Here is a 24,469-nt window from a genome sequence, read left to right on the forward strand (position 1 = left end):
TTACACAGATCTACAAAGTCATCAAACGTATAGATGTTTTCTTGAGCTTTCATTTTCTTGCCGATTGAGCCACGGATTGAATCTGCTCTCATGAAAGTGTGCCCTTTCTCCCAGATATTTTATCACAATCTCGGGTGGGCCCCATTCTGCGTTTGCACATTGGGCAAGAGCCGTGTACAGCGTCCAGTTTTTATTTTGACCTCCACAGTTATCTGCCCAAAAGAGTATGCAAGGGGAAGAATCAAGAACAATACATTTAATGAAGGTGCTTGAAACGTCCTGGGCCAATCTTCCAAATATCCCCTCGTGCCATAATATCACATATCAGGTTGACCGTCGGCCCCCATTCGTGCAAATGTCTCATTAAAGACAATAAGGCGACTGACAAAGAAGCGCCGATTGGTCCCTTGAGATACTAGGTTTTTTCTGTTGTATCTACGCGGTTATGTGGTAGTTGCTAGGTCCTGCCATGCCCTCAACAGCTTACTTACGGAACAAATTACAATATCGCATACACTAATGTAAAGCATATCACCTAGGAACTCCAAAATTATTATCAGCTCAGTTTTGACAAAAATTGAGTTACTGGGTTTTGCCTTTGGACGGCAGAATACCTGACAGTCTGCTTTGCCAGTCCAAATGCATTCGCTATTTTCCATAGTCTTCTATCGTCGGCCAGGTAACCCAAAGAACACGCTACCTTTTTATCACATCCACGGGAGCCCGCATTCTCGTTGTCTCTCCTCCGACAAATGGACAAAGTTTTTCGGTAAGTAGAATCACAGCTGACCTGGACATTCGACAGTTCTTTTGTCATTGCTCTAGCACAACAAACTCGTTGACAAACATATCCCACCAGGCTGCCGTTCTTCCAAGCGTTATCCAAAACCGTCACTCATTATTGTTGCCATCTGAGATGTGTTGTATCCGAAATAGCTGCAGTCGCGCGTTTCCTTCTCTTAAAGGCCAACTGAAACCCACTACTACCGACCACGCAGTCTGATAGTTTATATATCAATGATGAAATATTAACATTGCAACACATGCCAATACGACCGGTTTAGTTTACTAAATTACAATTTTAAATTTCCCACGGAGTTTCCTGTTGAAAACATCGCGGAATGATGACGCGTGTTTGTGACGTTATTGGTTGGAGGGGACATATTAGCCCAGCACCACTTACGGCTAAAAGTCGTCTCTTTTCATCGTGCAATTACACAGTATTTTGGACATCTGTGTTGCTGAATCTTTTGCAATTTGTTCAATTAATAATGGAGACGTCGAATAAGAATGCTGTTGGTGGAAAGCGGTGGATTGCAGCTGCCTTTAGCATCGAAACACAGCCGGTGTTTCTTTGTTTGTTGTGAAGCTTTAACACAGAGCGGTCAAGGAAACATGTTTTCTCTACGTCAACCAGCAAGTTTTTGGATGGGAAAATTGTGATATTAAGTCGGCTCTTACCGGAGAATTGAGTGGATTACGCGACCTCATCCTGCAGCTCAAAAAGGCAGCTGTAAGCTTGGCTCCTCGGCTTCTCTAAGAGACACAGCCATCCGACTTTCAGGTAATACTTTATAATGTCACTCAAATACTATTAACACAATAAGCAGATGAGGGATTTTCCAGAATTATCGTAGTACATGTGTCTAATTACATCTGAAACTCTCCCACTGCCGCCGCGTTTTCTTTTTTCTCCTTTTTTTTTCCTTGCTTCACTCTAACTTTCCTCATCCGCGAATCTTTCATCCTTGCTCAAATTAATGGGGAAATTGTCGCTTTGTCAGTCCGAATTGCTCTGATTGCTGGTGGCTCACATGATACACAATGTGAGGATGTAAGGAGCCCTCACACCGGTGACGTCACGCGCACATCGTCTGCTACTTCCGGTACAGGCAAGGCGTTTTAATTGGGGACCAAAAGTTGCAAACTTTATCGTGGATGTTCTCTACTAAATCCTTTCAGTAAAAATATGGCAATATTGCCAAATGATCAAGTATGACACGTAGAATGGACCTGCTATCCCCGTTTAAATAAGAAAATCTCATTTCAGTAGGCCTTTAAGGTATTCATGTGTGATTTCCACAAGCGTCTATACATGTAGAAGAAGCAGAAACACGGGCATATCTGGATGACTCGCCTCCAGCTTTCCAGGGGTTAGCTCCGAGTTATGAAACCAGTTGTTATGAAGCTGGCTGACGTGCGTTCTTTCTGGCGTCACTTCCTGTGTGAGGCGCAGTCTTTCTGACTTCACTTCCTCTCCGAACTCAGTTTGTAAACGATCAATGAGTCCATACAAAGCTAAGAGCCCGATATTCAAGAAATACACGGCGCACTTACCCGCGTAAAAAATTATCCAAGGAGGGGAACCTTAAAGGATGGTTTAGTGTGGGTTTAGGCTAGATAATTATTTGTTTAAGGGGTTATCCAGCTTAATGGAGACTGGGCCTTAGAACAAAGTGATGGATATACCCTCCAATGAATACAGGACCAAGGTGATTTTACAGTGTGTTCAAAGACGCCACAACGCCCGCCAGAAATAATTCATGATAATAATTGGTTTTATTTGTTATACACTTTTCATTTTCATAAATCTTAAAGTGCTACAGTACAAACCAATACTTAAAACAAAAATGTATCCATTAAAACAGATAAAATACAAAGACTAAAACATTATCAGTGAAACATAAGAAACAAAAAACATGCAATTACTGGTAGATGTTTTTTTTTTTTTTTAAATAACTTGGTCAATGTGTGTGTAAGTAGTACGATATGAGCACATTCAACAATACTGCGATAAAGATACCCATGATTACTTTTGGTCATGATAACCACAGTATAAAATGTTCATATCGTTACTGCCCTACTCACGACATAGGTCTTGCACATGGTTTGTGTCTTTGGTTTCATAATTTTACTAATACAGTTTTTCAATCAACAGGCTGCATCAATCCTGGCCTCCTGCCTGGTCTGACTGTGACAATACTTCGCAGTTATAAATTATTCATTTAACGTTCGCTTCCTTGCATCCCCAGTCACGTTGTCATCACGCAACATAGCTGTGTGTAACGCGTTATTTACGAGACAAATTAATCAAAGCAAGGGGTAGCATAAGCTGAGCGTTTCACTTCTTATAATGCAGCATAGGGGAAATAAAAAGGAACATTAAAGATCTGGCTCAGGCTTATTTACTTTTCCATGAATCCGTCAACTGGGTAATTGACAACGCTGCAGGGCTGACTTTATTCAGGCAAGAAAAGCAAATATCAGCCATGCATGGAGAAGAGAAAACCCAGAGGGAGCGAGATACCTGCTGAACCACTCAAGCACAGACTGAACCAGCTTTTACAATATGGTTCCTGCCTCACTTTGTCCTTTGTATTTTTCACAACACAGATTTCCAGGTAAAACGTGTCTTCGACACCCTGCTATTGCACCAAGCAGTCAAATAACCGTTTCTTCGGATTTGTCGCAACAGGGCGACAGGAGAATGTTTACAGCCCAGTCATTTTGCAGAACTCCATCTTTACTTTGAACCTGGTTCTGGGAAAACAAGTTCAAATTTAAGCAGAAGCCGGTTTGCGGTTCTTCTGTTGTGTTTTTAGCACTTTGTGATCTGGCCGGAGAAAAGACGGACGATTCACCAACTCTCAGAAAAAAAACTGAATTGAAGATCCTCCTTCCATTCAAATCTGAAGAAAAAGACATCAAATTTCCCAAAGGGATTAGCCGATGTTGGGGTCTGCTTGGTAGTCAAGGGAACATATTTGGGTTTAGGGAAATTATAGGGTCGAACCAAACTTGAGAACTGCCAATTACACTTTGGATGTGGTTGTGACAATATAGCCATGTCAATGCTACTGTAAGTCTCCCCCATAGAGCTGCTGAGACGTAGCACGTAGACACCGTCAGGTGCACAGAACCCCTACGGGAAGGGAAGGCTGTCAAAACTGAACCCTCTTTGAATCGGGCCTGTCATAGGGTAGAGGGAGAGTGAGTGTGAAGGAAAGAAACAACAGCTCCTCAGACGCTGTGACAGCAACGGACAATGACGCAATCAACAAGCCCAAAAAGTATCTATAGACGCTTTAGAACACACAAAACTAAACCCATCACATTCAATGCTTACAGTTTATCATGGGACAGTAAAGTCAAATGTAAACTTGGTTATACTACAGAGTAATCAGTGTGCAGCTGTTACATTTACTTTCTATTGAAAAAGACAACATTAGAAATGGGTGTCGTTTACATATCTTTTTTTATGTTACAGCCTTATTTCAAAATGGAATAAATTAATTTTTGTCCCCAAATTCTACAAACAATACCCCCATAATGACAATGTGAAAATATATACAAACCCTTTTCCATGAGTTGGGAAATTGTGTTTAGATGTAAATATAAACGGAATACAATGATTTGCAAATCATTTTCAACCCATATTCAATTAAATATGCTACAAAGACAAGATATTTGATGTTCAAACTGATAAACATTTTTTTTTTTTTGCAAATAATCATTATCTTTAGAATTTGATGCCAGCAACACGTGACAAAGAAGTTGTGAAAGGTGGCAATCAATACTGATAAAGTTGAGGAATGCTCATTAAACACTTATTTGGAACATCCCACAGGTGTGCAGGCTAATTGGGAACAGGTGGGTGCCATGATTGGATATAAAAACAGTTTCCCAAAAAAATGCTCAGTCTTTCACAAGAAAGGATGGGGCGAGGTACTCCCCTTTGTCCACAACTGTGTGAGCAAATACAAACCCCGTTTCCATATGAGTTGGAAAGTTGCGTTAGATGTAAATATAAACGGAATACAATGATTTGCAAATTCTTTTCAACCCATATTCAATTGAATGCACTACAAAGACAAGATATTTGATGTTCAAACTCACTAAATTATTTTTTTTTTTTGCAAATAATAATTACCTTAGAATTTTATGGCTGCAACACATGCCAAAGTAGTTGGGAAAGGGCATGTTCACCACCGTGTTACATCACCTTTTCCTTTAACAACACTCAATAAACGTTTGGGAACTGGGGAAACTAATTGATGAAGCTTTGAAGGATGAATTCTTTCCCATTCTTGTTTTATGTAGAGCTTCAATTGTTCAATGGACCGGGTTCTCCGCTGTCTTATTTTACGCTTCATAATGCGCCACACATTTTCGATGGGAGACGGGTCTGGACTGCGGGCAGGCCAGGAAAGTACCCACACTCTTTTTTTACGAAGCCGATCTGTTGTAACACGTGCTGAATGTGGCTTGGCATTGTCTTGCTGAAATAAGCAGGGGCGTCCATGAAAAAGACGGTGCTTAGATAGCAGCATATGTTGTTCCAAAATCTGAATGTACCTTTTAGCATTAATGGTGCCTTCACAGATGTGTAGGCTACCCATGCCTTGGGCACTAATGCACCCCCATACCATCACAAATGCTGGATTTTTAACTTTGCGTCTATAACAGTCTGGATGGTTCGCGTCCCCTTTGGTCCAGATGACACAATGTCGAATATTTCCAAAAACAATTTGAAATGTGGACTCGTCAGACCACAGAATACTTTTCCACTTTGCATCAGTCCATCTTAGATGATCTCGGGCCCAGAGAAGCCGGCGGCGTTTCTGGATGTTGTTGATAAATGGCTTTCGCTTTGCATCGTAGAGCTTTAACTTGCACTTACAGATGTAGCGACCAACTGTTTTTAGTTACAGTGGTTTTCTGAAGTGTTCCTGAGCTCACGTGGTGATATCCTTTAGAGATTGATGTCGGTTTATGATACAAAGCCGTCTAAGGGATCGAAGGTCACGGTCATCCAATGTTGGTTTCCGGCCATGCCGCTTACGTGGAGTGATTTCTCCAGATTCTCTGAACCTTTTGATGATATTATGGACCGTAGATGTTGAAATCCCTAAATTTCTTGCAATTGCACTTTGAGAAACGTTGTTCTTAAACTGTTTGACTATTTGCTCATGCAGTTGTGGACAAAGGGGTGTACCTCGCCCCAAACTTTCTTGTGAAAGACTGAGCATTTTTTGGGAAGCGGTTTTTATACCCAATCATGGCACCCACTTGTTCCCAATTAGCCTGCACAACTGTGGGATGTTCCAAATAAGTGTTTGATGAGCATTCTTCAACTTTATCAGTATTTATTGCCACCTTTCGCAACTTTTTTGTCATCTGTTGCTGGCATCAAATTCTAAAGTTAATGATTATTTGCAAAAAAAAAAAAAAGGTTTATCAGTTTGAACATCAAATATGTTGTCTTTGTAGCATATTCAACTGAATATGGGTTGAAAATGATTTGCAAATCATTGAATTCCGTTTATATTTACATCTAAACACAATTTCCCAACTCATATGGAAACGGGGTTTGTAGTCAAACAGTTTAAGAACAACGTTTCTCAAAGTGCAATTACAAGAAATTTAGGGATTTTAACATCTACGGTCTGCTGACATCCAAGCGCCGTCTTTTTCATGGACGCCCCTGCTTATTTCAGGAAGACAATGTCAAGCCACATTCAGCACGTGTTAGAACAGCATGGCTTCATAAAAAAAGAGTGCGGGTACTTTCCTGGCCCGCCTGCAGTCCAGACCTTTCTCCCATGGAAAATGTGTGCCGCAATATGAAGCATAAAATTCGACAGCGGAGACCCTGGACTGTTGAACGACTAAAGCTCTACATAAAACAAGAATGGGAAAGAATTCCACTTTTAAAGCTTCAAAAATGTGTCTCCTCAGTTCCCAAACGTTTACTGAGTGTTGTTAAAAGAGAAGGTGATGTAACACAGTGGTGAACATGCCCTTTTCCAACTACTTTGGCACGTGTTGCAGCCATGAAATTCTAAGTTAATTATTATTTGCAAAAAATAATAATAATAAGTTTATGAGTTTGAACATCAAATATCTTGTCTTTGTAGTGCATTCAATTGAATATGGGTTGAAAAGGACTTGCAAATCATTGCATTCCGTTTACATCTAACACAATTTCCCAACTCATATGGAAACGGGGTTTTTAAATACTGTATATATTTGTTTTTGGGGTTTTTTTGGCAAATGTATTGAATGTTTTTAAAAATGGCATGTACATAAGTATTCAGTCTTTGTTTAATACTTTTTGATGCACCTTTGGCAGCAATTACAGCCTCAAGTCTTTTTGAATAAGATGCAAAGAGCTTGGCACACCAAACTTGCTCTAAACGAGCCGTTTGGAATTTGAGACCTTAGTGCCGTATTTTACTTCCGCTATGTCAAAGGATATCTCCATATATGGTATATATACCCAAAGAGCTTTGCACAAATCTCCCATTTTTTAGTTGCAGTCCAAAATTATAGTCAATAAGTTCATTTTGGTTTATACTTGTATAGGGCTTTTCTACCTTCAAGGTACTCAAAGCGCTTTGACACTATTTTCACATTCACCCATTCATACACACATTGACACACTCACACAAGGATGGTGGAAGACCGAGCCACGCCATCCTCGTTTTCATCCAGGATGTCTCTGTACATTGCTGCATTCATCTTAGTCTAATCAGGGAGGTGACCAAGTACCTAATGATCACTCTCTCAGAGCTACAGTATTCCTCTGGGAGAGAGGAGAACCTTCCAGAAGACCAAAACTCTCTGTAGCAATCCACCAGTAGGCTGTATAGTATAGTGGCCAGACTGAAGCCTTTACTCAGTAAAAACTTTGCCAAATGCACCTTAAAGACGCTTAGACCATGAGAAACAGAACTATCTGATCTGATGAGACAAAGATTGAACTCTTTGGCTTAAATACCAGGCATCATGTTTGGAGGAAACAATGGGCACAGCTCATCACCAGGCTAATACCCTCCCTACAGTGGAGAATGGTGGTGGCAGCATCATGCTATGGGGATGTTTTTCAGCGCAGGAACTGTGAGAGTAGTCATGATTGAGGAAAAGATGAACGCAGCAAGGTACAGAGACTTCCTGGACGAAAACTAAGGCTTTTCATTCAACCTGATGGAGCCAGAGAGGTGCTGCAAAGAGGAATGGCCGAAACTGCTCAAATATACTGAGTGTGTGCCAAGTTTGTGGCATTGTAGCGTATTTTCCGGACTATAAGTCGCAGTTTTTTTCATAGTTTGGCCGGGGGTGCGACTTACACTCAGGAGCGACTTATGTGTGAAATTATTAACACATTACCGTAAAATATCAAACAATATTATTTAGCTCATTCACGTAAGAGACTAGACGTATAAGATTTCATGAGATTTGGCAATTAGGAGTGACAGATTGTTTGGTAAATGTATAGCATGTTCTATATGTTATAGTTATTTGAATGACTCTTACCATAATATGTTACGTTAACATACCAGGCACCTTCTCAGTTGGTTATTTATGCATCATATAACGTACACTTATTCAGCCTGTTGTTCACTATTCTTTATTTATTTTAAATTGCCTTTCAAATGTCTATTCTTGGTGTTGGGTTTTATCAAACAAATTTTACCCCCAAAATGCGACTTATACTCCAGTGCGACTTGTATATGTTTGTTTTTTTTCCTTCCTTATTATGCATTTTCGGCAGGTGCGACTTATACTCCGGAGCGACTTATACTCCGAAAAATGTGTAATAAAAAATAGTTGAAACTGTAATTGCTGTCAAAGGTGCATCAACAAATTATTGAGCAAATGCTGTGACTACCTTTGTACAAATAATTTTTTTTCGCTTTTGTTTTAATTTGCAAAAAAAAAAAAAATTTTTAAATACTTTTCTCATTGTCACTGTGGGGGTATTGTATGTAGAATTTTGAGGCCAAAAATGAGTTTATTAAATTTTGGAATAAAGCTGTAACATAACAAAATGTGGAAAAAGTGAAACACTGATTACTTTCCGGATGCACTGTATCAAATCGGTACTTGCCTAAACTAGTACTTAACATTTTTTTTTTAAATGTTGTGTTTTTTTGTTTTTTATATTATTTAAAAATGTTGCGCAGACTAGTAATTGAATTGCTTCAATCATATGAATTAAAGGGTAACTAAGTAATACAATAAGAAATAACAACTGACAAACGGTCATTAGTATTGCAGCAATACAGATAGTAGAGAACGTACAAAAGCAAATTTTGTGTTGTAATGATGCTCATCATTCCGGGGCCTCATGAATGCAACCTTGCTCGCTTTAAACTGCCATTTGTGCATAATGAGGAAGGTCTGTGTTGTTGTTGACGTTACTAGCTCTCCTAGCGCTATGGTGCTAGCAGTGTTATGAGGGTTGCTGTTGGTGTGTAAGGTTGTAAATAATCTTTAAAAAAAAAAAAAAAAAAAAAGTGTCAGACTGTGTGCGTCTGTCAGGACGCTGCATTACTTACAAGACGATACTTGTACAATATCAGCACCAACCGCCTGTTGCAGGTGGCTGAGACTGCATTTATTTTGCAAAGAAACTAAGCACTGATAGCTCCTTTCTGTGGTCTGGTTACTAACATTTACATTGGCACTGCGGCCATACATTTTTGTCTACCAGCTGGCAACAAAAGGGTGTGACAAGATTATATTGCCTACATTAAAGCATGGCGATGGTGACACTAATGACCCGGGCTGCATGAGTGCTTCCTGCAACGAGGAGCTTCAGTTTATACTTGAGTTCAAACCATTTTCCCAGCTGTACACTGACTATTCTAAGTTGTATCTAAGTTTGAGTTGTCGAGCGTTATCGTTACCTCAGCCGCTCCTCCTCCTTCTTTCTTAGCTTCATGTCCCGTTGGACGACTTTCAGCACGTGTTCCGCCTCGTCATCCGTCAGACCGGACAGGTCCAGCCTCCGGCCCATCTTTACCGGGCTCGCCAGGGCGGTGGGGTGGGATGCCGGTGGTCCAAAACAGGATGATGATGACAACAAGAGGAGGAGGAGAGGCAGTAGCGCTGGCACAACCCTGTTGGAGGACAACAGGGATAGAGAAGTTGAGAATGTGATTTGGATGCTGGGGACACTTACACAAAGGTGTTCAATTAGTAAAACATATTGTCAATGTCTGTTATTGTCTACTTTACTCCCTCAGTAGCCCAAAACATGCATGTCAGGTTAATTGGAGACTGTTTGTTGTCCATAAGTGTGAATATAAATATACCATATTTCCTTGAATTAATTTAAAACTTATTATCCACCCTGCGCCTATTAAAGGCATGCGGTAATAGTAGGCAGGCGCTAACAACTTTAGAGCCTCTTCTCATCCATGCGCTTACCAATGGCGTTCAGTATAAAATTGAGTGTGATGTGAGGATACCATCACAAAGGGCACATTTCATAAAAATAAAAACTGTATTAAGGGTTTATATTTTCAGCATGAAGGCTTGGAATAACCTTCAATTGATGCATGCATTTCGCTGCTTCTATCGTCACACGGACGAGATTGGAAGGCATACTGGGTGATACAAGTTACACTGAAGGTTGCGATATAAACAAGTTTAACACTCTTGATAAATAAATGATAAATGGGTTGTACTTGTATAGCGCTTTTCTACCTTCAAGGTACTCAAAGCGCTTTGACACTACTTCCACATTTACCCATTCACACACACATTCACACACTGATGGAGGGAGCTGCCATGCAAGGCGCCAACCAGCACCCATCAGGAGCAAGGGTGAAGTGTCTTGCTCAGGACACAACGGACGTGACGAGGTTGGTACTAGGTGGGATTTGAACCAGGGACCCTCGGGTTGCGCACGGCCACTCTACCACCGTGCCACGCCGTCTCTTACTAATATATGCCACACTGTGAACCCACACCAAACAACAATGACAAACACATTTCTGGAGAACATCGGCTCTGTAACACATTATAAACGCAACATAATTACCCAGAATGCAATGTATGCATGACTCCTACTGCTTTTATTATACACCCCGCTAGGACCAAACCCCGCCCCCCTCAACCGACGCATGGAGGGGAAGTGGGGGGGGGGGGTTTGGTGTAATTTCATTATGCATTTCAAGAGTTTCCCTCCGGGTACTTTGGCTTCCTCCCACCTCCAAAGACATGCACCTGGGGATAGGTTGAATGGCAACACTAAATGGTCCCTAGTGTGTGAATGTGAGTGTGAATGTCGTCTGTCTATCTGTGTTGGTCCTGCGATGAGGTGGCAACTTGTCCAGGGTGTACGCCGCCTTCAGCCCGATTGTAGCTGAGCTAGGCACCAGCGACCCCCGCGAACCCAAAGGGGAAAAGCGGTAGAAAATGGATGGATGGATAGTTTGGTGACTATATGGCTGTAAGTATTAGGTATGTAAAAATATGAACATTTCATATCACGGTGATCATAAGCAAAATAATCACCGTTATCATGGTATTAAAAAAAGTAATTATATACAGACACATTGACCAAGTTATATGTATATTTTTAAATAACAAAAACAATGGCACACTGTTAGAAAAGCCACTATTTTGCATGTTGTGTGTTTCTTATGCTTCAACGATAGTTGTTTTTTTTTTTAGTATTGTATATATGTGTTATGGCTAAGCTTTTATTGTTTCAAATATCGGTTTGTACTGTTGCAATTTATGATTTATTTAAATGAAAAGTGCGTAACAAGCAAAGAATATTCATATTTTTTATTTCTGGCGGGCGTTTTGGCGTCCTACTCTGTTTAGCGATCCTTGAACGTACCGTGAAGACACCTGGGCGGTCTTATATACGTGGTTCATCTGGTGTAACGAGCAAAGACAGGAGTGGAAGAAGTGTCAAAAGATGGAGCTAACTGTTTTAATGACATTCAGACTTTACTGCAATCAATAACGGAGCAGCATCTCCTCATCCGGAAACAACAACAACAGACAGGTGTCCCATGAAAAACTGCAGGACCAGAACTATCTAATAACTAAAGTGTCTTGGGTGAAAACTTACTACACCGGTATGTTTTAGTGCTTTTATGGCGAGTTTATTGACATATATAAGTAAGAACTTTACACTACTTTCTGATAGAAATGGCAACAGAGGAGGACAAATGTCCCATACCAAGAAGGTAAAGAAAAAGAAGAAGCTTATCGACTACAAGACGAGTGCAAATTTTAAGGACTAATGCAGAGCCCACATACAGATCAGCAAGTACCAGCAGGCAAGAAACGTTGCTTTTGTGTAATATTGCAAAACAAAACGGCAGATACCTTGTACACACACAATAATAATACTCTCGTATGTTGAAGCACAGTACAATCCATCAGGCGGTGCGGCTTCATAGCTTACCAAAGTCGTACTAAGACATTTTGATAGATTTTTGAGCGCTGTGTGTAATGTTCTATATTTTTAATGGAACATATACAATTTTGGTGTTGTTTACTTGAGTCATATTGCAGTCTACATGTACCGTGTATGTGTGACTGCCATCTACTGGTCACACTTATCATTACACCATGTATCAAATAAAATTGCTTCGAGGTCGGTAAGCAAAACCAGAATTATTCCATACATTAGGTACACCAGGTTACAAGGCGCATTGTCGAGTTTTGAGGGGGAAAAAAAGGATTTTAGGGGGCCTTATAGTCCGGAAAATACTGTAGTTGCCCAGACAGTAATGTGTTTATATAGATTTAGAAAGGGGTATGTTGTTTCTTGATGGGGAAAGGTGTTAACGTTGCTTGATTTCATGTTAGCATTTAAGCTAGCAAGCTGGTCCAAGTCAGTTCATTTGGTAAAGTGCAGTTATCAATCATGATTTTTGGATAATTTTAATTCAAAACGTTAATACTAACCACCGGAGGTTTTACCGTGGTTATCATCAACATTGTTTATTGTTACAGTATATCGATGGCAAATACGAAAACTTCTGTTGTTCTATGCCATTTTTGTCCCGTTTGTACATGTTTACCATGAATTGATTTACGTGGACCCCGTTTTAAACAAGTTAAAAAACTTATTCGGGTATTACCATTTCGTGGTCAATTGTACGGAATATGTACTGAACTCCTGCGATGAGGTGGCGACTTGTCCAGGGTGTACACCACCTTCCGCCCAATTGTAGCTGAGATAGGCACCTGTGCCCCCCGAGACCCCAAAGGGAATAAGCGGTAGAAACTGGATGGATGTACTGAACTGTGCAATCTACTAATAAAAGTTTCAATCAATCAATCAATCAAATTGCAATGCTAATTTTCCTGTTAAAACAGCACTTACTGTGGTAAAACCTGCTCAGTGGCCTTGTGGTTAGTGTGTTCGCCCTGAGATCGGTAGGTTGTGAGTTCAAACCCCAGCCGAGTCATACCAAAGACTATAAAAATGGTACCCATTGCCTCCCTGCTTGGCACTCAGCATCAAGGGTTTGAATTGGGGTTTGAATGATTCCAGAGCACAGCCACTGCTGCTGCTCACTGCTCCCCTCACCTCCCAGTGGGTGAACAAGGGGATTGGTCAAATGCAGAGGATAATTCCACCACACACCATCGTTGGGACTTTAATTTTTTAACTTTAAACACTGGTTGCCGGATAATTATTGTGTGTAAATTTAAGTGTATTTACAATGGTATACAACCTGTACATTGTCTCGTTTAAATTTCATTAAATTGACGTTCTTCAGAATTGTCCCATTAAAAGAATGAAATATTTGCGGAAATATGTGGGGTTTACTCACTTTTGTGGGGTACAACTTTTGCCAACTGGGATAGGCTCCAGCTCACTTGTGACCTTCAGTATTTACAGCTGGGGTGTCGAAGTAATTTTAGCTCAGGGGCCGCATGGAGGAAAATATATTACCACGTGGGCCGAAATGGTAAAATCATGGCATGATAACCTAAAAATAAAGACAACTGCAGGTTGCTTTTTATGTTTTACTTTGGTCAAAAATAGAACAAGCACACGTACAAATCACAAATAATCCTCTGGTTTGTTGAAAGTTCTGAGGGAATTGGTGAAGCTGCAAAAACACAATGAGCTTGGACTCATAAGTCAATGACCTTCTGAAATTCAACAAAAAAACAACATGTAAACTCGTTGAGGTATCAATTACCCCCTTTGTCATGTCCACATATCAATCCAGAGCTAACTCAACAAACCCTAAGAAACAGAGGTAAAAACTATTCAAAACGGTTAAGTTCACTTTTCTCGTGTTTTACAGAGACATTTTGGGGGAGTAAGGGTGCCAAATGACCATGTGTTTGAAGCAGAAGACCTAAAACGTCAGGTTTTAAATTTCATGTGGGTCGAGGAGTAGGAGCCACAGTCACCCTTAACTGTCTACCTCTTGCTTGGCCCTGGTATAAACTGTCTGCTTGCCCAACAGAATTGCTATTGTGACATCCAGTGCACACATTTAGAAGAGCAGTTTCTTTAATTCAAAGAAAAAAAGCAGCTAATTTTAATACTTTGCAAACTCATCACGCAGGCCGGATAAAACCTGTTCTGCCGTAGGTTTGACAGCCTTGATTTACAGTATGTTCAGTCCAGTATGACAGTAAGCAGAAACGGACGCTCGCAGAAAACAGAGGGGAAGCAAAAGGAAGGGGAGACGCAGAGACAGATGAGTCCGTGGCAAGAAGTAGAAGGTCCATTAACCACAGTGTCCAAACAAGATGGGAGTGCACTTGCAGAGTGATGATGACTCAGAAGGCCAGACAATTATGTCTGATCTATTCTTGGCCCGATAGCTCCATTGACCAAGTGCTTCTCCTCTAGGCGTATATCACTTGTTTCTCCTCATCCTGCAGCAAACTACACACCAACTTTGTACGAAAATATACAGAACAAAGACTATGCAGCTCCTCATCTCCATTCATTCGGGATTAAGCTTTAAATGGACTCTCTGCACTGAAGTACTATTGCTTTAAATTGAAGAGAACGCATCCGTAAATATTGTTTCTCAAGCCATCATCCTATTTCAACACATCTCTACATCAGGGGGGGGGGCTTGTATGACTCATTTGTTCCGGTTGGGAGTATTAGCGTAATGGCAAACCCACAAGGACACAAACACACACACACACACACATAGTGAGCGAGGAGGGCGCTTTTGTCACATTGTCAGCTCTGGAGCAGATAAAAGCGGCAACATCTCCACGTATCAGGTATCAGGCAGCGCACAGGGTGTAAATAAGGACGGTCACACTGGCATTCACGGACACTCGCTCCTCGCTCAGCAGCTGTGATGAGAGACTTTGCCCTTTTGCCTCGAGAAAAGGCCACGTCTGACACAGTCATATTTCACAGCTGTTACACACTGGGCAACATGCGTGTGTACACAGCAAACAAGCACCTCCAAACACTGACGACATATTTCATGGCGGCAGCTGTCATGCAGATCATTCAAAAACTGGATATAACGAGGCCTACAGTACATGCTTACGCCCCCTAGTGGTTGTGAGCAGTAAAGGGGTGACATCAGGGTAGGTAAGAATCTTGCAAAATCATCATCTTACAGAAAGTCTATCAGAAATCGCTCAGTAGAAGCATTTAAGTCTCATCTTAAAACTCATTTGTATACTCTAGCCTTTAAATAGACTCCCTTTTTAGACCTGTTGATCTGCCGTTTCTTTTCTTTTTCTCCTCTGTCCCACTGAAGGGGGTCCGGTCCGTTGGCCACGGATGAGGTGCTGGCTGTCCTGAGTCGGGACCCAGGATGGACCGCGCGTCCAGAGCCCGGGGCCCAGGATGGACCGCTTGCCTTTGTATCGGCTGGGACATCTCTGCGCTGCTGAGCCGCCTCCGCTTGGGACGGTTTCCTGTTGGCTCCGCTGTGGACGGGACTCTAACTGCTGTGTTGGATCCACTTTGGACTGGACTCTCACGGTTGTGTTGGATCCACTATGGCAGTGGTTCTCAACCTTTTTTCAGTGATGTACCCTCTGTGAACATTTTTTTAATTCAAGTACCCCCTAATCAGAACAAAGCTTTTTTGGTTGAAAAAAAGAGATAAAGAAGTAAAATACAGCACTATGTCATCAGTTTCTGATTTATTAAATTGTATAACAGTGCAAAATATTGTTAATTTGTAGTGTTTTTTCTTGAACTATTTGGAAAAAAAGATATAAAAATAACTAAAAACTTGTTGAAAAATAAACAAGTGATTCAATTATCATCAATCAATCAATCAATGTTTACTTATATAGCCCTAAATCACTAGTGTCTCAAAGGGCTGCACAAACCACTACGACATCCTCGGTAGGCCCACATAAGGGCAAGGAAAACTCACACCCAGTGGGACATCGGTGACAATAATGACCCAGTGGGACGTCGGTGACAATGATGAATATGAGAACATGATACTGTGATACTGATGATACTGATGAATATGAGAACATATGAGAACATGATACTGTGAAAGATCAATCCATAATGGATCCAACACAGTCGCGAGAGTCCAGTCTTAAGCGGATCCAACACAGCAGCGAGAGTCCCGTTCACAGCGGAGCCAGCAGGAAACCATCCCAAGCGGAGGCTGATCAGCAGCGCAGAGATGTCCCCAGCCGATACACAGGCGAGCAGTACATGGCCACCGGATCGGACCGGACTCCCTCCACAAAGGAGAGTGGGACATAGAAGAAAAAGAAAAGAAACGGCAGATCAACTGGTCTAAAAAGGGAGTCTATTTAAAGGCTAGAGTATACAAATGAGTTTTAAGGTGAGACTTAAATTCTTCTACTGAGGTAGCATCTCGAACTGTTACCGGGAGGGCATTCCAGAGTACTGGAGCCCGAAATGAAAAAGCTCTACAGCCCGCAGACTTTTTTTGGGCTTTGGGGATCACTAATAAGCCGGAGTCCTTTGAACGCAGATTTCTTGCCGGGACATATGGTACAATACAATCGGCAAGATAGGATGGAGCTAGACCGTGTAGTATTTTATACGTAAGTAGTAAAACCTTAAAGTCACATCTTAAGTGCACAGGAAGCCAGTGCAGGTGAGCCAGTACAGGCGTAATGTGATCAAACTTTCTTGTTCTTGTCAAAAGTCTAGCAGCCGCATTTTGTACAAACTGTAATCTTTTAATGCTAGACATGGGGAGACCCGAAAATAATACGTTACAGTAGTCGAGGCGAGACGTAACAAACGCATGGATAATGATCTCAGCGTCTTTAGTGGACAGAATGGAGCGAATTTTAGCGATATTGCGGAGATGAAAGAAGGCCGTTTTAGTAACGCTTTTAATGTGTGCCTCAAAGGAGAGAGTTGGGTCGAAGATAATACCCAGATTCTTTACCGTGTCGCCTTGTTTAATTGTTTGGTTGTCAAATGTTAGAGTTGTATTATTAAATAGAGTTCGGTGTCTAGCAGGACCGATAATCAGCATTTCCGTTTTTTTGGCGTTGAGTTGCAAAAAGTTAGCGGACATCCATTGTTTAATTTCATTAAGACACGCCTCCAGCTGACTACAATCCGGCATGTTGGTCAGCTTTAGGGACATGTAGAGTTGGGTGTCATCAGCATAACAGTGAAAGCTAACACCGTATTTGCGTATGATGTCACCCAGCGGCAGCATGTAGATGCTGAAGAGTGCAGGGCCAAGGACCGAACCCTGGGGAACTCCACACGTTACCTTAACGTAGTCCGAGGTCACATTGTTATGGGAGACACACTGCATCCTATCAGTAAGATAAGAGTTAAACCAAGACAGGGCTAAGTCTGACATACCAATTGGTGTTTTGATACGTTCTAATAAAATATTATGATCGACAGTATCGAAAGCAGCGCTAAGATCGAGGAGCAGCAACATAGATGACGCATCAGAATCCATCGTTAGCAATAGATCATTAGTCATTTTTGCGAGGGCTGTCTCCGTCGAGTGATTTGCCCTGAAACCGGATTGAAAAGTTTCACATAGATTGTTAGACGCTAAGTGTTCATTTAACTGCTCCGCAACAATTTTTTCGAGGATTTTTGAAATAAAGGGAAGGTGAGACACCGGTCGGTAGTTTACCATGAGGTCAGGATCGAGGTTAGGTCTTTTAAGAAGAGGATGAATAACCGCTTTTTTGAATGCTAGGGGAACAGTGCCCAAGGAAAGTGATAAGTTTATAATATTTAGCACTGATGGACCTAATAATACAAAGAGCTCCTTGATCAGTTTCCCAGGAAGAGGGTCAAGTAAACATGTTGTTTGTTTTATTCCATTTACACGTTGTAACAATTCCTCTAATGTTATTTCCTCAAAACGAGAGAAACTATTTTGGAGGGCAGTATCCGCCGTATATACAATCGTGTCAGTGTTAATAGAACCCCGTTGTAGCTGGGACGCATTGTCTTTAATCTCCTTTCTAATGACTTCAATTTTCTTACTAAAGAATTGCATAAAGTCATCAGCTGAGTGGGTGGAGCTACTGGAAGGAGTCCCTTGTTGGGTTAGCGATGCTACCGTACTAAACAAAAATTTAGGATCGTTTTTATTACGGTGGATGAGATTTGAGTAATAATTAGCTTTAGCTAAGGTAAGCATGCGTTTATAAGTTATTAAACCATCACTCCATGCTTGATGGTGCACCTCAAGTTTAATCGTGCGCCATTTGCGTTCCAGCTTTCTGCATAATAATTTCTGAGCTCTAGTTTCTTCTGTAAACCACGGGGTGCGCTTTTTTGGAGCCTTTTTTAACTTTAGCGGTGCTATGTTATCAATGGTTTCGCGCAGGGCGTCGTTAAAGTTGTTAGTGAGGTTATCAATAGAGCCCACATATTTTGGGAATGGTGCCATTACCGAGGGCAGTAGGTCAGCAAGAGTTGTCGTTGTGGCCGTATTAATGTTGCGGCTGCTATAGCAGTTATTATTATTATTAGTTTGACGAACATGCGTCTGAACCTCGAATTTTATAAGGTAATGATCGGACAATACTTTAGTATACGGGAGTATCGTAACTTTGGAAGCGGTGATACCCCTGACAAGCACTAGGTCTATCGTATTACCGTTGCGATGCGTGGGTTCATTTATTATTTGTGTGAGACCACAGCTATCAATTATAGTCTGGAGCGCTACGCACGGTGGGTTTGATGGGGTATTCATATGGATATTAAAGTCCCCCATTATGATTATATTATCGGCGTGTGTCACTAGATCAGCAACGAACTCTGAGAATTCATTGATAAAGTCCAAATAGGACCCTGGGGGGCGGTAGATAACAGCCAGGTGTAGAGGCAGCGGTGTGACAGACCTCATAGTAAGCACCTCAAACGATTTATATGTATTATTTATGTTAGGACTAAGGTTAAAGTTTTCGTTGTATATTAGTGCGACCCCCCCACCCCTTTTAAGCGGACGGGCAATATGCGCATGTGTAAAGTTAGGAGGACATGCCTCATTTAGCGCAAAAAAGTCATTTGGTTTAAGCCAAGTTTCACTGAGACCGATGACGTTAAGATTGTTGTCTCTGATGATATCATTAACTAACAACGTTTTGGGAGACAATGATCTTATGTTTAAAAAACCTATATTATAGGTAGTGGGCTGTTTTAGGGAATTTTTGATCAAATTATCCGTAGTAGCAATATTAATAATGTTGTGTTTATTATGCCCAGTGCATTCAGTATAATTACGACCATATCTAGGAATTGATACGACGGGAATGTTCGGATTGTTTGATTGTTGCTTTGATAAACTGCACGCATCATGGTTAGCCTCCTCAGTAACGGGGATTTTCCGATTGTTTGTTTGTTGCTTTGATAAACTGCACGCATCATAGTTAGCCACCTCAGTAACGGGGATTTTTCGATTGTTTGTTTGTTGCTTTGATAAACTGCACGCATCATAGTTAGCCACCTCAGTAACGGGGATTTTCCGAGTGTTTGTTTGTTGCTTTGATAAACTGCACGCATCATAGTTAGCCACCTCGGTAACAGGGATTTTCCGAGTGTTTGTTTGTTGCTTTGATAAACTGCACGCATCATAGTTTGCCACCTCAGTAGAACACATGTCCAACTCTGAAACACTCAAAGCAGAAAAAACTTGTTCTAATTTAACTGACTCCTTACCCAGACCAGTAGTCTCGCATCTTTCATCTAAATCCGTCTTCAGGATGGAGGGAAGTGGTGTTCCGTGGGGATTAGCCTTCTGCTTTGTTTTTAGCCCCGCTCGACATCCGCGTTTCCGATCACACCGCTGGCGTCTGCTCCGTAGACGGCCCCCGCTGCAACTAGACTCCCCTGCTTCACAGGCCGCTGGATGTAGCCGCCGACGTATTCCCATGCTAGTTAGCATGTTTAGCACGCACGCGTCTATCAGTCCAAAACGGCCCGATATGTCCACATCCAGAAGTGTCTGTCGGTCGTACGTGATCACGGAGTGACCACGATGCGAGCCAGCCATGAAGTCTGCAGAACTGTCCGGCATTTCCGCCAAATGTTCCATCTTTAGCAAGAGCACCGCAGTGTCGCAGCCCGTCCGGGCGCCGCCATCTTGCCATCCCAATTATAAATAAAGATTTCTACACATAGAAGTAATCAACTTAAAGTGCCCTCTTTGGGGATTGTAATAGAGATCCATCTGGATTCATCAACTTCATTCTAAACATTTCTTCACAAAAAAGAAATCTTGAACATCAATATTTATGGAACATGTCCACAAAAAATCTAGCTGTCAACACTGAATGTTGCATTGTTGCATTTCTTTTCAGAGTTTATGAACTTACATTCATATTTTACCTGAGATTGGCACCGCAACCCCAAAGGGTATAAGCGATAGAATATGGATGGATGGATGGATTTATATTTTGTTGAAGTATTATTCAATAAATATATTTATAAAGGATTTTTGAATTGTTGCTATTTTTAGAATATTTTCCAAAAATCTCACGTAAACCCTTGGCATACCTTCAAGTACCCCCAGGGGTACGCGTACCCCCATTTGAGAAACACTGCACTATGGATTGAACTTTCACAGTATCAGGTTAGACCCACTCGACATCCATGGCTTTCGGTTCCCCTAGAGGTGTGTGTGTGGGGGGGGGGGGGGGGGCACATATGCGGTCCTCTCCAAGGTTTCTCATAGTCATCATTGTCACCGACGTCCCACTGGGTGTGAGTTTTCCTTGCCCTTATGTGGGTTCTACCGAGGATGTCGTTGTGGTTTGTGTTGTGGTTTGTGCAGCCCTTTGAGACACTAGTGATTCTGGGCTATATAAATAATCATTGATTGATTGATTGAGGTGGACGAAGCATTCGTGAGTATAATAACCAAAGTAAATCAGCCATGGATACCGTGATCAGTCCCCTCCTTCAGTCAAGCATGCACACGGGAGCCGCATACTGTAGTAAGAGGACCTAGCGGTCCAGCAGGGTGCAGTCGCCATGACAACATGAAAGGCGGCTCATGCCATAAGAAGTGATAACAAGTCTGACAACTTATTCATACGAGGCAAGGTTTATATCGCACCCTTGGGAAAGACTGCTGAATTATGATAGACTGTTTTTCTCCGTCATTTCAGTCTGGAGCAGTAGAATAGTGCTTCAAGTAGAGGGTGGGTAGCGTACAATATGGCAACACACAAAGAGGTAAATATTTTTATCAGGTGGTATTAACTAATTGCGTTTTCATATGGTTTTTGTCATCAAATAAATTGCATTACATTTTGTGGCGGAGCAGTGGATCCCAACCTGTTTTTAGATTCAGTATTTGCGGATTTCTTATTAATTGTTTGTTTGTGGGAAAACCTGCCTATTCATGCTTTTTCTCAATGAAAATAGGCCTTTTTTTTTACAAAACCTTTTCTATTTATTGATCCTCAAATATACAGCATAATACTACGTTATGTGTAAGATTGTGACATCTAGCACAAGCTTTTTGATCGTCAACTTTTGTTATGATGCAGCCTCAAAACTGGTGAACAGAAGTTGGTACATAATGGTAAATCATAACTGGAATCACAAGTGGAAAGCAGCGAGGATTACCGTAATTTCCAGACAACAAACCGCAACTTTTTTCCCACGCTTTATTCCATATTGCGGATAATTGATGGATTTTTCTGGGTTCACAAAGTTTGCATGCCGCCAATAAATTCAGCCTTGTCACAATTAAACAGATGAAATTGCCGGTCAGAGGGGACCAATGTTAAAACGGTAAAAGGGTTATACTTAGGGCTGGGCAATATGGCTTTTTATTAATATCTTAAAATTTTTAGGCCATATCGCGATACACGATATATATCTCGAATATTTTGCTTTAGCCTTGAATGAACACTTGATGCATATACCTGTAATCACAGCAGTATGATAATTCTATGTGTCTACATTAAAACATTCTTCTTCATACTGCATTATTAGATTAGATTAGATTAGATAGAACTTTATTTATTCCTTCAGAAGAGTTCCTTCAGGAAAAATTTAATTTTCAGCACAATCCCATTCAAGATCAGACAAACATTACAGGGAGACAGAACAAGATCGCTGACGGGTCTGCCGGCTTCCAGCGCCCCTTACAAAAAAGGTGAGATACAGGTAAACAAGTAGAGGGGAATGGGAGAAAAAAATAGAAAATTAAAATAAAATAAAATAAAAAACAAAAAAAATCGGTTTAAGTCTGGACCCTGGAGAGGGGGTCCAGACTGAGGCCAAGGGAAAAGAAACAACAACAACTCATAGCCATAGTACACACTAATGTATACTACGTTTAAACTTTCATGCAGAAAGCGAAATCAAAACCAAGTCAATCTAGCAAAAGTGTCTTTATTAAACAATTATTAAGCAGTGGCCCAAACTTCATGTCATTTCCAAAACAGAAAGTGCGAGATTGTCAGAGACATTTTAAAACAAGATATGAGTGCACTTTTGTGCATGATGTCACTAAGATATCTGATATCTGGTCACACTCAAAATGACAGTTTCCGGGTCAACGTGAATGACTGCTCGCTGACTGCTCTTGTTGCAAAAAAGCTAAGTATCGTTCTATCTGTGTGATTTTAACTGTTTTGCAGCTTTATTTACAACTTATCGAACATATTTAATAGTTCAATTTAACTTGCAAATCACCCGATCTCTGTCTCACCACTTCGCCCTCAGCTAGCTAGCTGCTAAGCTAACGAGGCTAGCGGAGAAAGGCAGCGCCGGTCTGAAGGAAGCTTCTCCCCCGCCACCGTGACCACCACTTCCCGAAGACAGCTGGCACCCCACTCGGCGACGGAAAGTTTCTGTGAGTATGGCTTCCTGCGCTTCGTGCACTTTACTCATGGATAGGTTGGCTTTGCTAGAGAGCCGTGTCCGCCAGTTAGAGCAGTGTAATTTCGTAACTTTAGATGTTGCGGACACATCTGCTAGCGTTAGCTGTAGCGAGCTAACTAGCCCAGCTTGTAGCAGCCCTAACCGGCCTACAAGCTACGGTGTACCGGTTGAGACGCATAATAGATTTAGCCCTTTAGCTAGTCCTACACCCCTGTCTACCGGGCACCACACTTTAGTCATAGGGGACTCCATCACCCGAAACATAAAGCTTAGCAAACCAGCCACAATTAAGTGTATTCCCGGGGGCAGAGCACCTGACATTGAAGCTAATCTTAGGGAGCTAACTCGCAACAGGTCTAGTAAACACGTACGGCAGGCTAACCGCACCACTAGTTATGCGAATATAGTAATACACGTTGGCTCCAATGACGTTAGGATGAGACAATCAGAGATTACAAAGAGAAACATAGCCAGGGCTTGTAATCTCGCCAGAAAGATGTCCAGGCATCGAGTAATTGTCTCTGGCCCCCTGCCTGGGAGAGGCAATGATGAGAGATATAGCAGATTAGTCTCTCTTAACAGGTGGCTGGATAGCTTCTGCAGACAACAGGGATTTACGTTTATTGATAATTGGCCCTCTTTCTGGGGCAAACCAGGCTTGCTGAGGAGAGACGGCCTTCACCCTAACCAGGAAGGCGCTATCCTCTTGTCTCGGAACATAGACTTCGCATTGAGCCACATTTGACTAACTGCACTAGAGCAAGCCCGGTCACAGGCAATTACAGAGCCTGCTAGCCTGGGTATGGAGTCAGTTAAGTTAGAACTAGCCAGCGCCAGGCTGGATGATCCCTGTACACATAGCAATTGTCGTAGAATAATACACAACTCACAAAATGTTTTTTCTACTGTGTCTATGACTACGTCAGAGTTAGACATGCGTTCTACTGAGGTGGCAAATTATGATGCGTTCAGTTTATCGCAGCGCCAAGTAGACAATCTGAAAATTCCCGTCATATCAATTCCTAGATATGGTCGTAATTATTTTAAGTACACTGCGCATAATAAACGCAACATTATTAATATTGCTACTACGGATAATTTTATCAACAACTCCTTAAAACAGCCCACTACCTATAATATGGGCTTTCTAAACATCAGATCTTTGTCTCCCAAAACGTTATTAGTCAATGAGGTCATTAGAGACAACAACCTTAACGTCATCGGTCTTAGCGAAACCTGGCTTAAACCAGACGACTTTTTTGCGATAAATGAGGCATCCCCTCCTAACTATACGAATGCGCATATTGCCCGTCACCTCAAAAGGGGAGGGGGTGTCGCACTAATATACAACGAAAACTTTAACTTTAGTCCTAACTT

The 24,469-nt window shown here is 41.5% G+C and overlaps 1 protein-coding gene and 1 long non-coding RNA gene across 4 annotated transcripts in view; one reads left to right on the forward strand and one right to left on the reverse strand.

Annotated features, from left to right (window-relative positions):
• Window positions 1-24,469, reverse strand: part of myripb (myosin VIIA and Rab interacting protein b) — a 339,066-nt gene that overhangs the window by 285,384 nt on the left and 29,213 nt on the right. For all 3 annotated transcript variants that reach the window (XM_061922023.1, XM_061922022.1, XM_061922021.1), the window contains exon 2: window positions 9,693-9,905. In XM_061922023.1, the coding sequence (XP_061778007.1) occupies window positions 9,693-9,802 (110 nt within the window). In that variant the 5' untranslated portion in view covers window positions 9,803-9,905. The remainder of the gene's footprint in view (window positions 1-9,692; window positions 9,906-24,469) is intronic.
• Window positions 15,008-15,894, forward strand: LOC133569852 (uncharacterized). Its single transcript, XR_009809939.1, has 2 exons — window positions 15,008-15,346; window positions 15,519-15,894. It is a non-coding gene; the product is annotated as an uncharacterized LOC133569852 (long non-coding RNA).

Source organism: Nerophis ophidion, linkage group LG15 (assembly GCF_033978795.1).
Source record: "Nerophis ophidion isolate RoL-2023_Sa linkage group LG15, RoL_Noph_v1.0, whole genome shotgun sequence".
In the NCBI taxonomy this organism is placed as follows: domain Eukaryota; kingdom Metazoa; phylum Chordata; class Actinopteri; order Syngnathiformes; family Syngnathidae; genus Nerophis; species Nerophis ophidion.